Source organism: Acinonyx jubatus, chromosome C1 (assembly GCF_027475565.1).
Source record: "Acinonyx jubatus isolate Ajub_Pintada_27869175 chromosome C1, VMU_Ajub_asm_v1.0, whole genome shotgun sequence".
NCBI classification, from domain to species: domain Eukaryota; kingdom Metazoa; phylum Chordata; class Mammalia; order Carnivora; family Felidae; genus Acinonyx; species Acinonyx jubatus.
In genome coordinates, this window is record NC_069381.1 from 183,377,305 (window position 1) to 183,391,174 (window position 13,870).

Sequence of the window (13,870 nt, forward strand, 5' to 3'; positions counted from 1 at the left end):
TTCTTGTTAAGTTGATTTGTAGGTAGTCTTCTTTGTTGCTATTATAAATGGACATATAACTTAGACATATATAATCATGCTCAGTATTTATTGTTTGTGAGTATGAAAGGTGTTGAATTCTGTGTAAGTTTATAACTTGCTACTTAACTAAATTTCCTTTATTCTGTATCCCATTGATTCTTTCAAATAAAACTCAGTGGAAGAGGAATACTTGAGGAGTACTATGAAATCATCTGAGAATAGAGTTAATTTTACTTCTTTACCCATTCATATGCCTCTGATTGATTTCTCTTATTTAATGGCATTGGCTAATACCTCAAGTATAGTTTGACATAGTAACAGGAATAGTGGGCATTCTTGCTTGTTCCTGACTTGAGTGGAAATACCTCTGTTGTCTCTCCATTAAATGAGATAATGGCTTTAGGATGAAGGTGTGTGTGTGTGTGTGTGTGTGTGTGTGTGTGTGTGTGTGTGTGTATGTGTGTGTGTATATAGATATAGATATAGATATAGATATAGATATAGATATAATTTATGATATTAAGAAAATGTCCCTCAATGTCTACTGAATGTTTTAGTCATGGGTGAGTGTTGCATTGTGTCAAGGACTTTTTCAGTATCTATGAAAAAATAGTATGCTTTATTTCCTTAGATTTATTAACATGGTGTATGATAACAGGTTTTCTAATATTGAACCAAACTTGCATTCCTGGAATAAATCTCACTTGGTCATGGTATATGTTTTTCATAATGTGGTATTGGGTTTGCTTTTGTAACTGTGCTGTGAGTACTTGAAAAAGAATATGTATTCTCTATTATCAGAGTATAGAGTTTGATGTATATTCGTTTGATGTATATTCGTTAAGATTTACCCCTACATTGCTTAGATTTTCTATCTCCTCACTTATTCAATGCTTTGGGACTTAAAAGATAAAGACTTTAAAAAATGTATTTGTATTGCCTTCCTGACAACTTCTGCCTCGCCTGTCCTCAATGCTTATGATGATCACTCCATAATACATTGAAGCAGTTTCATTCAGGATCTGTCCTCACTGGGAGCCTATCAGAAGCTGTGATATATACCTGCTGGATGCCATGCCCAATCCAAAAAGAAAATAAAAGGCAGCTGGGTTGTCATCATTCTTAGTATTTATACTAAATGTTTATTGTGATATTTGCTTTTAAAACACTTACCAGCTAAACCATTAACCAAATAATCTGTATGCCCAGTACATCTAAATTAAAATAGAATACTATTTCATTACAGCATTTTGCTATATTTAGAATAGGTAACTCTTTTGAAAGAATTATTAAATTCTATCTAATTACCCAAGGCAGTGGTATCATTGGCTCTGGAGAGGAGTACAAAGGAGAGAAAGAGACCTACTTTATATCTACCATTTATACTTTGTAATTTGGCCCCGTGCGTGTACATCTTATCTAAAAAACATATATATAATGTAAAGAATAAATACAACTCTACTTCTTATAATGTGACCAACCAGGTGCATGGTCAACCTAAAAATAAAATTACTAGGTAAAATATTAAAAAAACAAAACAAACAAAACCCTTGAACAAATCTGTTAGCTAGAAGAAAAGAAAGTTCATATCAGAAACTAAATGAGAGCAGGAACCCAGAGAGGTAGGTGGACTCTGAAACTGGCTTTTGCCCAAAGGCATTTCTCTAATTAAGTGAACCTAAGTATTGGATTCACATAGCCTTATGGGGCTGAGGACAGAAGGCATATCCTCAGGTTTAGTTAAAATGAAGAGTCTAATAGTAGATCACCTTCAATAAAGTTAAGCTACTCTCAGTAGGAGAGCAAACTAAAAACAACCTTACCACCAGCTTTTTTAAGCCCCAGGAAATAACTCTGGTACTGAGCTGAGGAGAAAAAAAATCTTCTGAGAATTTGTAACCAAAATCAAACTCTCCTGCATTGCAGCTGGAAATCACAGTATCTGGAAGTCACAGAAAACCTCAAGCTGAGGATTTAGTATTAGTCAATGACTTGTAGTGCCCCCTTTGTCTGTCAGAAGCAAATATAAATATTTTCTAGGGCTCTCCTTCATCTCAGTCATCAACAAATTTTCCACAGATAAAGTTCTGAGGGAAATGAGCAGTTACCTCATAGTAAAGCCTACACATGCAAGGGAACAAGGTGCCAGCAGAAGCAACTGATAGCAGGATTAGATACAGAATATAAAATAAGACTGTTTAATGTTTCAGTGAAGGAGAGACTTGGAAATGAATAAAGGTGTTGAAAAAAAACAAGTTAACTAAAGAAGAACAAGCAGGAGATAAACACAGTTCAGGGCAGTGGTTACTTCTTGGGGGACGTCGGGGATGTGATCAGAAAGGGGCACACTGGAAGCTTCTGAGGTGTGGTAACATTTTAGTTCTTAACCTGGGTGGTAGGTACATCAACATTTATTTGATTGTTTTTAAGTTATACATTTTCATATTCTCTTTTATGTATGCCAAATAATAATAAAAAAGAAATATATAGTAAAGTATGTAATGTGTAAAATCTAAGCTAGTCAATTTTTCTTAACCCCTATTTTATAATTCCCACAATCGTAGAGTATTCCAAATTATATGACGTAGCCATTTTTTTCTCCATGCTTCACAGCAAAAGTATTAGCTTTGTGTTGTTAGTATTGTTTATCTTCCTTTTTTTCTACTTTGCAGGAAGATGAGAAGATGACGTGAATTTATGGAATCTGGGTTTTTTTTGAATTCTTAAACCATAACAAGTCAAAACAAGGATCAAGAAGATGAAATGCATGATGAAAGCTTTTTTTACCCCCACCTTTTCATGAGTATTAATTTATTCATTCTTATGTTTAGATGTATGTGCATAGAGTATCTATTTTGTAATGTTCAACTTCTGTAATCATTTTGGTCAGCCTATAACTTATCTTCCTGTTGGTGTAAGCCTCTTTCAACCGAACAGCCATTAACTAAGCAAAAGCTGTTAACCTTTTAGCCAAATAAAATGTGTTGTGAAAAATTTTTTCATTGGTTATCTTGTTGCTTACCAAGCTATCTTGTTTTGTTTTTAAACCATCCAATACATGTGAACACACAGAAGATTTTAAAAGTTGCCTTCTGCCCTGGCCAGTTTTCTGTCACGCTTCATTCTTATACTTTCAGAATTACCTGTTAGGTGTTGATTTCTGAATTATTTCCATTATATGTAATCTGATGACTTGGCTGAGGGGCTTAACCTTTCAGGTTCTTTTAAATTTGGTTTTTATAACTTTCATTTATTTTTATTTAATTTTATTTTACTTTACTTTACTTTACTTTACTTTACTTTACTTTACTTTACTTTACTTTACTGAGACAGCACGAGCTGGGGAGAGGGACAGAAGGGGAGAGAGAGAAAGAGAAAAAAATCTTAAGCAGACTCCACACTCAGCATAGAGCCCAACATGGGGCTCAATCCCACAACCCTGGCTGGGATCATGACCTGAGCTGAAATCAAAAGTCAGATGGTCAACTTACTGAGCCACCCAGGTGCCCCTTATAACTTTATTTTAAAGATTGCTTACTACACCAGTAGTACAAAGTAATAAATCCTATTCATATCCGAGATCAGTGAACATAGCTTAGTGTATTCAAATGACTAGTCAAATTCTATTCTGCCTAGATCGAAAAGCTTGCTTACATAATATCTGACAACTAAAAGGGTGGACTTAGAAACCTACATTTTTAACAAACATTTCAGATAATTCTAGAGCAGACTGTCCTAGGATCAAACTTTGAGGAATTGCTGTAGGAGTATAAAATCTCACAGAACTTACTCATAACACCAACAATGTGGTTTGAATGGAGGCCTTATTAAAGGAACGGTTTACACAGTGTTTAAGAGCTTGGCACCCGGCAGTCTTTGTTCTCTTTCATGTACTATTACTTGAAGACTTTGGACCTCCTAGAGTTAGTCTCCAGTCTTATATTTTTGTTCCTATTGTTTCTATTTTTTCTCCCTTCTATGAGACTTTTATTGCTGGTGGAATTTGGTCACAGTAAGAAACAATTCTCCTACTTCCAGATTATAAAAACATGTACCCACGGTTTCATTTTGATTTTACATTCAAATTTCTGATCCATGGGGATTTTTTCCTGTTATATGAGATATGAATGAAGTTTCCACCTTTTTCCAAATGACTCCCTCATTAATTAGAAGGTCCATGTTTTCAGGGCACCTGGGTGGCTCAGTCGGTTCAGCATCCAACTTCGGCTCAGGTCGTGATCTCACTGCTCGTGGGTTCAAGCCCCACGTCGGGTTCTGTGCTGACAGCTCAGAGCCTGAAGCCTGGTTGGGATTCTGTGTCTCCCCCTCTCTCTGCCCCTCCCACGCTTGTGCTCTGTCTCTGTCTCTCAATAATAATAAATGTTAAAAAAAAAAAATTAGAAAGTCCATGTTTTCCACTACTGGTTTGAAATGCCATTCTTTTTTATGTTGTATTTTCATGTGCACTTAAATTTATTTCTCGATTTTCTGTTCTTATAGTCTGTTCTTTTGTGTCTGTTTATTTCCTGCTACCGTGGTCTGTAGACTTTAGGGGGAGTTTTGAGATTTCCCTCCTAGAGCTTTTACATATTTCTTAATAAATTTATGCCTATTTTGTCTTTCTCTTGGTAATATAAATGGGATCTTCCCTTTGATTCTCTCTCTTCTAATTATTATTTGCATATACCTTGATTATTGATTTCTGCATGTTAATTACTAAATTCTCACTGTTTATAGTATTTTCCAGACTGAAAACTAAGCTCTTTACCTCTTTTTTTTCTCCTTCCAAATCTTATGCCTTTCCTTGGTTTAATTGCATGGCTGCCACCTTAAGTAAAATGTTAATGGTAGTGAGAATAATTATCCTTGTCTTCTTCCTGATTTTCATGGGAATGCCTCTGATATTACCCTATTAAGTAAGATGCTGGGTTTTGAGCTTGTTATATACAATTTATAATCACATTAAAGTATTTATCAATTATTTTAGAGTGCTTTCTTTAAAATCACAAATGAGTGTTGAGTCTTTTGTCAAGTGACTTTTGGAATTGATAGAAATTGTGAGTTAGGGTCCAGCCAAGAGATAGAAACCACAATCATTTTATAAATTGTTAGCCCTATACTAGAGAACTAAACAAGAACTGAAAAGGCAAAAGGGACCACTGAAGTGTCAGAGGAAGTAACTAGGGGGGAGGTACCTTTTGGGGTTGGGGGAACAAAGAGAAAAGGATAGAATTATTGAAACTTAAAGGCTTGAAGGAAGAGTTTCAGGACTCTAGGGAAGGTATGCAACAAGTTGGTGCTGTTTCTCTGAATGACTATGACAACACTGGTCTGATAGTGTGGAAAAGTTGCAGACTGAGGCCATCTGTTGCTTCTGAAGTCAGTTGTTGCCCAGGGTGTGCCATTTCTGTGATGATACTGATGGGAACAAGAAGCAAACAGGAAGCAGCAAACTTTTTCCTCCTCCATACTTAACAGTTTGCTTCTATCTCCTATTGCCTGAAAGGGAGGCAGGGAAGGGAGCTGAAAGGGAGCCTGGCAAAGGAAAAATGTGGTTTGCAAAGACCTGGCCTTAATAAACTGGAGACATGGATTTGAAGCTAAAACATAGTAGGTTAATAATTAGCACAAAAATGGGTATATGATTATTCTCCTTAGGTATATTAATATGACAAACTATATTCACTAATTTGTTGATCCTGAAACATTCTTGTTTTCATGGAATAAAACTCAATTTTTAGTATGTTCCAGCTGTCGTCTTACCTCCAAGCCCACCTCTCTTATAACTTGCTAAGTGATGCTGGAACTGTACAAATTACGTTTTTTCTTTGCTAGCTGACTTATTTTAGCTTCTGTCAAAAAGGGGTGATAGAAACAAAATCAGAAAGAAGGAAAAAGGACTTGTTTCTTCCTCCTTATTTGCTTGTTTTTCCTCTCAGCATTACCTCAGCAATGGTGATTCATTCGGGGGCAGCAGTTTGTTTGACACCAGTTGGTTTAGCATACCAACCTCATTATACCACCTTGGAGGTACCGACACTACTTGGGCTGTGACTCTTCACAGGCCTCAGGCCTAGCTCCTCAGGGAGACTCCCTCAGGCTCGAGGTATTCTGGCCACCTGTGCCATGAGCCATCTTTGAGATCTGAGTTCCTACTCCTAGAAGACCTTTCCTAGCTCCTGAGGTATTAAACAGTGGCTGAGCAGTACCCTCTCAGTCTCCTAGGTTCTAGATTCTAATAATTCCAGCCTCTTCCTTTTATTATTCAGCTAGTTCCTGTGGTACATTGAGGGAGGGAATACAAAATGACACGAACTTTATAGAAAAGATTTTGACAATATCCAGCAAAATTACATAGTTATATACAATTATACAACCAAGTAGTCTCATTTTTAGGAAACTATAGTAAAATTCTCTTGAAAAAATACAAAAATTTCACTATGGTATGGTTTGTAATAACAAAAATGGAAAAAAGAAACAACCTAAGTAACATCACTCAAAAACCAACTGAAATGAATGAAAATAACTAAAAGGTTGGTGACAGAGATACCCAATCTTACAAAAGGCATTTTGAATTTGTATCTTTATTAAGGGTACACTCTAAGAATAAAAAGAACTATAATGAAATCAAACTTTCATTTACTAGTCTCACTGCTGCTAAAATATCAATGTGGCTATTATGAAATAGATCTAAGGACAGATTAAAACAATTAGATTTCAGAATCTTTCAGAAGTTTAGAATCTTTGGTTCCAGAATCAAACTCTGCAATCTTAAGTTTTAATTAGAAATATTAGTGTGAACTCATGCTTTTTGCACTCTTTTAAAAATTATATATTTTCTAGCTCTGTCCACTAAAAATATCTAGAAACAGTGATAACTGACTAACAATGAGTACTTCTAGCATCTAGATTGTGGTTTCTAAATACTATTTCCCATCAGAGAAACCAGGGGTCTTTGGAGAAATGGCTGATTCCAAGTCTGGGACAGAATATAAACAAGGTGAGCCTGGGATGTCTTGTTCCAAAAAACAAGGACATTATTAAAAATGAATGTGACCATATCAAAATGACACGAGTTCGAATTTGAAGGTGTTTCCATTGCCCTAAGATGGGACAAACTGAACATTAGTAAAAGACTATTACTGATTAAAACACATTCTACAAAAAGTCACAAATTCATAATGATAACTCAAAAAAAAAAAAAAAACCATTGGATGCTCTGAAAATTTGTAAGAGAAAGTAATAAAGATATATTTTGTGTGTGCATAGTCAATAGCCATAGTGGAGAGTGATAGTTCTTCTCTTCAAGAGAACTGCAGCTGAAGAATGTGGAAGAATGTTAGAATTAGGATGATTACTATTTTGCAACCTCCTAATAAAATAACTGCTTCAGACAGTGGTCAGCAATGGATGGTGAAACCATGAGGTGAGATGTTGATGGAGAAATTCACGAAGAGAGAACACACTGAACCCACTGATCAATTTTAGCATCATTAAGAATGAGACAACCAAACATCCTAAGCCTCCTGATATGTTGCAATGTAAAGTGGATGGCACCACCTATGAAGTATTCTTATTCCCCCTCACCACCACCCCATAACTGAACTAGAATTTAATCAAGGTTCTAGATCCATAGGCACAGTATAGGTAATAAGTAGGATGGAAGAACAAATAACACTAAAAGAAGCAATCAGCCATTATAAAGTGTGGTTCATTCTATAGGACAATTGACTGGATGGACATGTTAATAACATTAAAAAGGGGGAGTGGGGCAGGGCACCTGGGTGGCTCAGTAGGTTAAGTTTCTGACATCCGCTCAAGTCACGATCTTGCAGTTAGTTTGAGCCCTGCATCAGGCTCTGCACTCACAGTGTGGAGCCTACTTTGGATTCTCTGTCTCCCTCTCTCTCTGCCCCTCCCCTGTGTTCTCTCTCTCTCTCTCTCTCTCTCAAATAAATTAACATTTTAAAAGTGGGGGAGTGGGTGAGGAGTCTGTTCTAGATTAAAACAAACTGAAGAGACAACAAATACACTGAATGGCCCTTGTTTGATTCAGAGAAAGCAAGTGTAAGAAGACACTGGGAAATTTGAGGATATTAAGGAAATAATTTGTTAGGTATAAAAATGGCAATTGGAGTAAGAAAATGTCTTTTTAAAAAATGTATACTAAAGCACATAGGGATAAAATAATGGCTTTAAAATACTCCACAAAAAGTGAATATTGCAAAATGTTGAACCCTTCTTCTATTGTTAGAGTTCAGTGAGTTATATGGGGATGCTAGTTGTACTCTTCACTTTTATGTACAAACTTTGGAAGTGTTAAGAAAATTTTGTGTTCACATAAATAAAATGACATGGGAAAGTGTTCCAGGTATATGAAATGAAAACAAGTCTGGAAAATACCTAGTTTGGTTCTGAGTTTTTAAAAGGAGTTATAGGCAGATTTCAAAACTGTACAAAATTATACTGGTAAATTCTAAATTATAGGCTTACAGGTGATTTTATGTTGACGCTTTTAGGTATTTTCCAAGTTGCATTTTAAAAAAAAAGCTTCCAAGATGTTCATATTTACCAGATACACTTTGTGGTTACTTACTAGATAAACTGTGAAGAGTGATAGAGCTTTAAAAAAAAAAAAAGCCTATCCCCAAATCAAGGGAGCTCTTAATTTTAAAAATAAACTTGAATAATTATTTCCGAAACTGAGATAAAGTTACAAAACCTTCGTTTTGTCCTTAAGTTCCTTTCCTGCAAAGCTGCACTGGGATTGTTTCTTTAGAACTGAACCAGGCGCGCTGGGAGCGTGGCGGGAGCAGTGGCACAAGAAAACCGACTGTTGCGGACTTCACTTCTAGCTGGAACGCCACTTAAAATGTGTTAACAGCGAAGGACTAGCAAAGAGACGCCGCAGGAGCTGCAGCACCTGCTGAGAGGCGGAGGGCGGGCGTGGTCGCGCAGCGCCCGGGCGTGGAGGGGAGGGGCCCGCTACCGATTACGCTGCGGGCGGAGCGCTCGTGTGGCGTCCTGGTATCCGGGCGAGTTTTCCTCGGGAGGCGTCCGGAACTTTCGGTCTTCCCCGGGTTTTCTCCCTTGGGTTCGACTGCCCCGTGGGCTCCGGCAGCCGGGCCGGCAGCCCCTCCGCGGGCCCCGCCAGGCCAAACCCCGCCAGCATGGACCCCGCGGCGGAGCTGGTCGGCTACGTGAACGGCCGCGAGGTGAGCGCGCCGGATGCCGGCTTCTGGCCCGGAGGCGGCTTTGCCGGCCTCCGCCGCCACGCGCGGCAGGCCTGCGGCGTGCTTTCCAGACTGCCCTGGAGCTTCGGGCCCCACTTCCTCGCGTTCCTTTTCTCCCTCCTTGCGAGACGCCCGGGTTGACGACCGACCCCACCCCGTAAACGATAACGGAACGCCTTACGTAGACTAGGAGCGGTGTGTAGATGGCTGAGCCTCGGCTCCCCTGGGTGCGTTTGGATGGGTGGAGAGCAGGGCGGACAGATGTGGAAATTGTGATATGCTCAAGTCACAGCTAGTTACTGGCAGAGCTGAACCAAAGCCGGGCTCTGGGAACTCGAAGGTCTTCACTGCGTCCGCTGCTGGCGCGGTGTGTGTCCTCTCAGAAAGCGGACTGGCCCTCTGAGTCTCTGGGAGAGATCCAGACTGTGCCTGACGTTTGAGGTCAGCAAAGCCCCCAGGCATCCTTTAAAACACCCCCCACCCAGACGTGGCCACGGACTCTATTCACCTTTAATGTTGTCCCGGCGTATTGACACCACTTTCTAAGGGAGAAACTGAGGCAGGAAGGTAAAGGGGCTTCCTTAAGAGATGACAACCAACCCAGGGTGGTGCTGCCTGCCTTTCCACAGTGCCAGCACCTTTGGAACCACCTGTGATCCCTGCTTCGGGGTCCCGGATAGCCCCAACGCTTTTACCTGTGCACGAGGGACACACCCAGAAGCTAGGGTCAAACATCAGGGCCTCTCGCTGGTGAGGCCTGTCTTAAGGCCCTGAGCTTATTTTCGCATCTGTGGTCTTGTATTATTTTTCTTAAATAGGACCCCTCCCCAAATTGTAATTTCTAGGTTCCAGAAAACCTTCCTCTGACTCTGAGTTCCACACTGGATAACACGAGCTTGTTATTCCTGATATGTAATGGGAGCTGTTAGGCTCTCAGAGGACTACTATGAGAGTAAAAACTGGCAGTCGGGTTTGTTAGCATTATGCCACTTTTTTCTTTGCATAACTTAATGGCATAGCAAACAAAACTCTGGCCTGATTATTGAAACAAACAAGGATTCAGTTTCATCTCTCTTACTGAGATGCCCTGAACTCTTAGAGCCCCAGTTCCTCTGTTAAAAGGGGATAATACTACTTAGGTCACAGAGTGATAATGAGTATTTAATTTGCTTATTTGTTAAGGTCTACTCACTGAGTTCCAGTGTTCTCAGGGGATGCAGCAGAGCACAGAAATGACAAAGTCCCTGCTTGCATGGAGTTTACGTTGTGATAGGGTGGCACACAGTAAGCATATGAGTAAATGGAAATGTATAATGTCAGGCAGTGGTAAGTGCTAGGGTAGAACATAAAACAAAGTGAAGGGACAGGAGCTGATATTTTAAGTGAGATGGTTGTTTAGGTCTCTGAAAGGATGACATTTGAGCATGACAAGTATGAAGTTAGGAGCAAACATCTGGGGGAAGAGTATCCCAGATGGAAGGAATAGGGGTGCAAAGATCCTCAGATATGGGGATTTCTGCATGCCAAGGGATAGCAAGGAGGGTGGTGGGGCTGGAGATGTGGCCAGGGGCCAGATTGCTAGGGCTTTGTAGGTGATGGTAAGTAAGAGTTTTGGTTAAATGAGGAAATAGGTTTTTGAGTCTAGCTTCTTCCCCATCCTCTCTCCCCTGCCCCTAAACAAACTAGTGGGATTTTTAACATAATGGCTAACAACAGTTTGTATGCTATTGCTTTTTAAAAATAGATAAGCTGGTTCTTATCTATGGGCTCATTTTTTTTTAATTTATTTTTTTTAATTTATTTTTGAGACAGAGAGAGACAGAACATGAGCAGGGGAGGGGCGGAGAGAGAGGGAGACACAGGATCCGAAGCAGGCTCCAGGCTCTGAGCTGTCAGCACAGAGCCCGACGTGGGGCTCGAACTCACGAACTGTGAGATCGTGACCTGAGCTGAAGTCGGCCGCTCAACCGACTGAGCCACCCAGGCGCCCCATCTATGGGCTCATTTTTATCTATCAAAACTCCTGTGATCATTTGGAAAGTACATTCTAAAGATGTCGATTCAATTTTTGCAGATACCCTTTTAAAAGAAATTATGCCATTCTTTCCCTTTCTTTCTCCTCCCTTCCAAATTCTGTTAAGTGTATGTGTGTCAGTCCTGGCAGGCAAGCCTGATTGCCACATAGATAGAAGAAAGTTTCTGGTTCAGAGGATGAGAGGCTGTTGAGAAAAGTGAGAGAAACCACCGAGGAAGAGGAGTCTTAAAGTCAAACATGACTTGTGGGATTAAAAACTTGCCTCTGAGGTCCTGTGCCTATCTTTCTTTATTTTTATTTTTTGAGAGAGAGAGAAAGAGAGGGTGGGGGAGAGGGGCAGAGGGGGAGAGAGAGAATCTTAAGCAGGCTCCACACTCAGCATGGAGTGTGATGTGGGGCTTGATCCCACAATCCTGGGATGATGACTTGAGCTGAAATCAAGAGTCCGATACTGAACCAACTGAGCCACCAGTGCACCCCACCTGCCCCCTTTTTTTAGTTGAATTTGTTGGGTTCTTTTGATGTTGAGTTGTATTAACTTCTTTATATATTTTGGATATCAACCCCTTATCAGATGTATCATTTGCAGATGTCTTCTCTCATTTACTCAGCTGCCTTTTTGTTTTGCTGATGGTTTCCTTTGCTGTGCAAAAGCTTTTTTTATTATGTTATAGTCTCAATAGTGTGTTTTTGCTTTTGTTTTCCTTACCTAGGGACATTCTAGAATAATGCTGCTGAGACAGATGTCCAAAAAATCACAGCCTATGTTTTGTTCTAGGAGTTTTATAGTTTCAGGTTTGGCATTTAGGCCTTTAATCCATTTTGAGTTTATTTTTGTGTATGTTATAAGAAAGTGGTCCAGTTTCATTCTTTTGCATGTAGTTGTCCAGTTTTCCCAACACCATTTGTTGAAGAGACTGTCTTTTCCCCATTGTATATTCCTGTCCACTTTCTCCTAGTTTCATTGACCATATAAGCATGAGTTTATTTCTGGGCTCTCTATCCTGTTCTGTTGATTTATGTGTCTGTTTAGTGCCAGTACCTTCCTGTTTTGATTGCTATACCTTTGTGGTATATCTTGAAATCTTGGATTATTATGCGTCCAGCTTTGTTTTTTTTTCTCAAGGTTGCTTTGGTTATTTTGAAATAAGTCAGAGAAAGACAAATGCCATGTGGCATTTTTTAAAAAAGCAAACAAATGGAATTGTAAATATAGAGGAGAAACTGGTGGTTGCCAGAGAGGAAGGGGTTGAAGGGATGGGCAAAATAGGTGAAGGGGATTAAGTACAGACTTCTAGTTAAAAAAATAAGTAAGTTACAGGGATGAATAAGCACAGCATAGGCAATATAGTCAATAACATTTTAATAATGTTATATAGTGACAGATGGTGACCACACTTACCTTGGTGAACATTGAGTAATGTATAGAATTGTATGGAAGCCAGTTAGGAGACTCTAGATAATGTGATTGGCCTCCAATCTGTGCTTTTTGCAAAACCCCCTCAGGTCATCAAAAGATGTCATCAGGCAGGGTCTAAGGCCATCCAGAGGGAAGGCCAGTGCATATTGGTCAGACATCTAGTGGCAGAGAGATTTCTTAAATCTTACTTAGGGGCCCCCAGAACAGGTGATCCCCTTAACATAGAGTTTGAGGGAGGAAGAAACCATGAATAAATTATACCCCAGACACAATTCTCTAACATAGGTCAGGAACTGAAGCATGTTATTCTGTGAGGCAGTGAGACATAGAGATCAAAAGTGTGGGCTTTTGGAGCAAGTCATGGTTGAGTCCTGTACTCTCTGCTCTGCTGCTTGGTAGCTCTGTGACCTCAGGTGAGTTGCTTTATATCCCTGAGCTTCAGCTTTCCCCTCTGCAAAATGGGGCTAATAACAGTAACTTCTCCCATGGAATTGAGGTGAAGATTAAATTCCACGGAGAGTGGTTAACAAGGTGATTGGCACACAGTAAATGCCCAATATGTAAAAGCGATTGTTAATATCCACACCAGAAAATAACCTGCTTCACGTGCAGAGCCAGACCTGCCTGGAAGTGCCAAGGGGGCTGAAAAGTAGTCATTGAGCATTACTTGCTCAACATAATGTTGAATCTTGATATTCATATGGGAATCTGGAAAGAGCTGTCCATTAGCTAGTCTTTCTTTGGGTTCTTGGTCTGCAGAGCTGAGAGAGAAACTTTCTGGGGTGGCTGTAATGATTCAGAGAAAAGTGAAGGGGTGAAGGTGACTTAGGCAGGGAGAACCAACAATTGCAATGAATTTTAAAACCACCAGAAGCTCAGGCAAAAGTGTCTGCACTACCTGTCCCTTTGGCCTCCTTCTCTGTTGTAAGGAGATTGCTGGGGGGGTTATTGTTCTTCTCAGCTGTGTCCCACGGCATACATCTCTTTCTTCCCTCTCCTTGTACCTCTCTTTCCCTTTCTTAGTTTCCATTCCTTCACTACTTTCTCGCCCCTCCTCATCTTTCTCTTTCTTCTTTCTGCCTCTGTCTTGGATGTGGCCAAGACCCCTCAGGCACTAGTCACTGGCCCTGCACAGAGGAACGTAATTTCTCAGTCTTTGCA

At 39.9% G+C, this 13,870-nt stretch overlaps 1 protein-coding gene across 6 annotated transcripts in view; it reads left to right on the plus strand.

Annotated features, from left to right (window-relative positions):
- The window catches only part of SGO2 (shugoshin 2), a 68,249-nt gene extending 65,234 nt beyond the window's left edge, over positions 1-3,015 (plus strand). For all 6 annotated transcript variants that reach the window (XM_053215527.1, XM_027053789.2, XM_015077965.3 and 3 more), the window contains one exon: positions 2,694-3,015. In XM_053215527.1, the coding sequence (XP_053071502.1) occupies positions 2,694-2,709 (16 nt within the window). In that variant the 3' untranslated portion in view covers positions 2,710-3,015. The remainder of the gene's footprint in view (positions 1-2,693) is intronic.
- Positions 3,016-13,870: the final 10,855 nt, after the last annotated feature.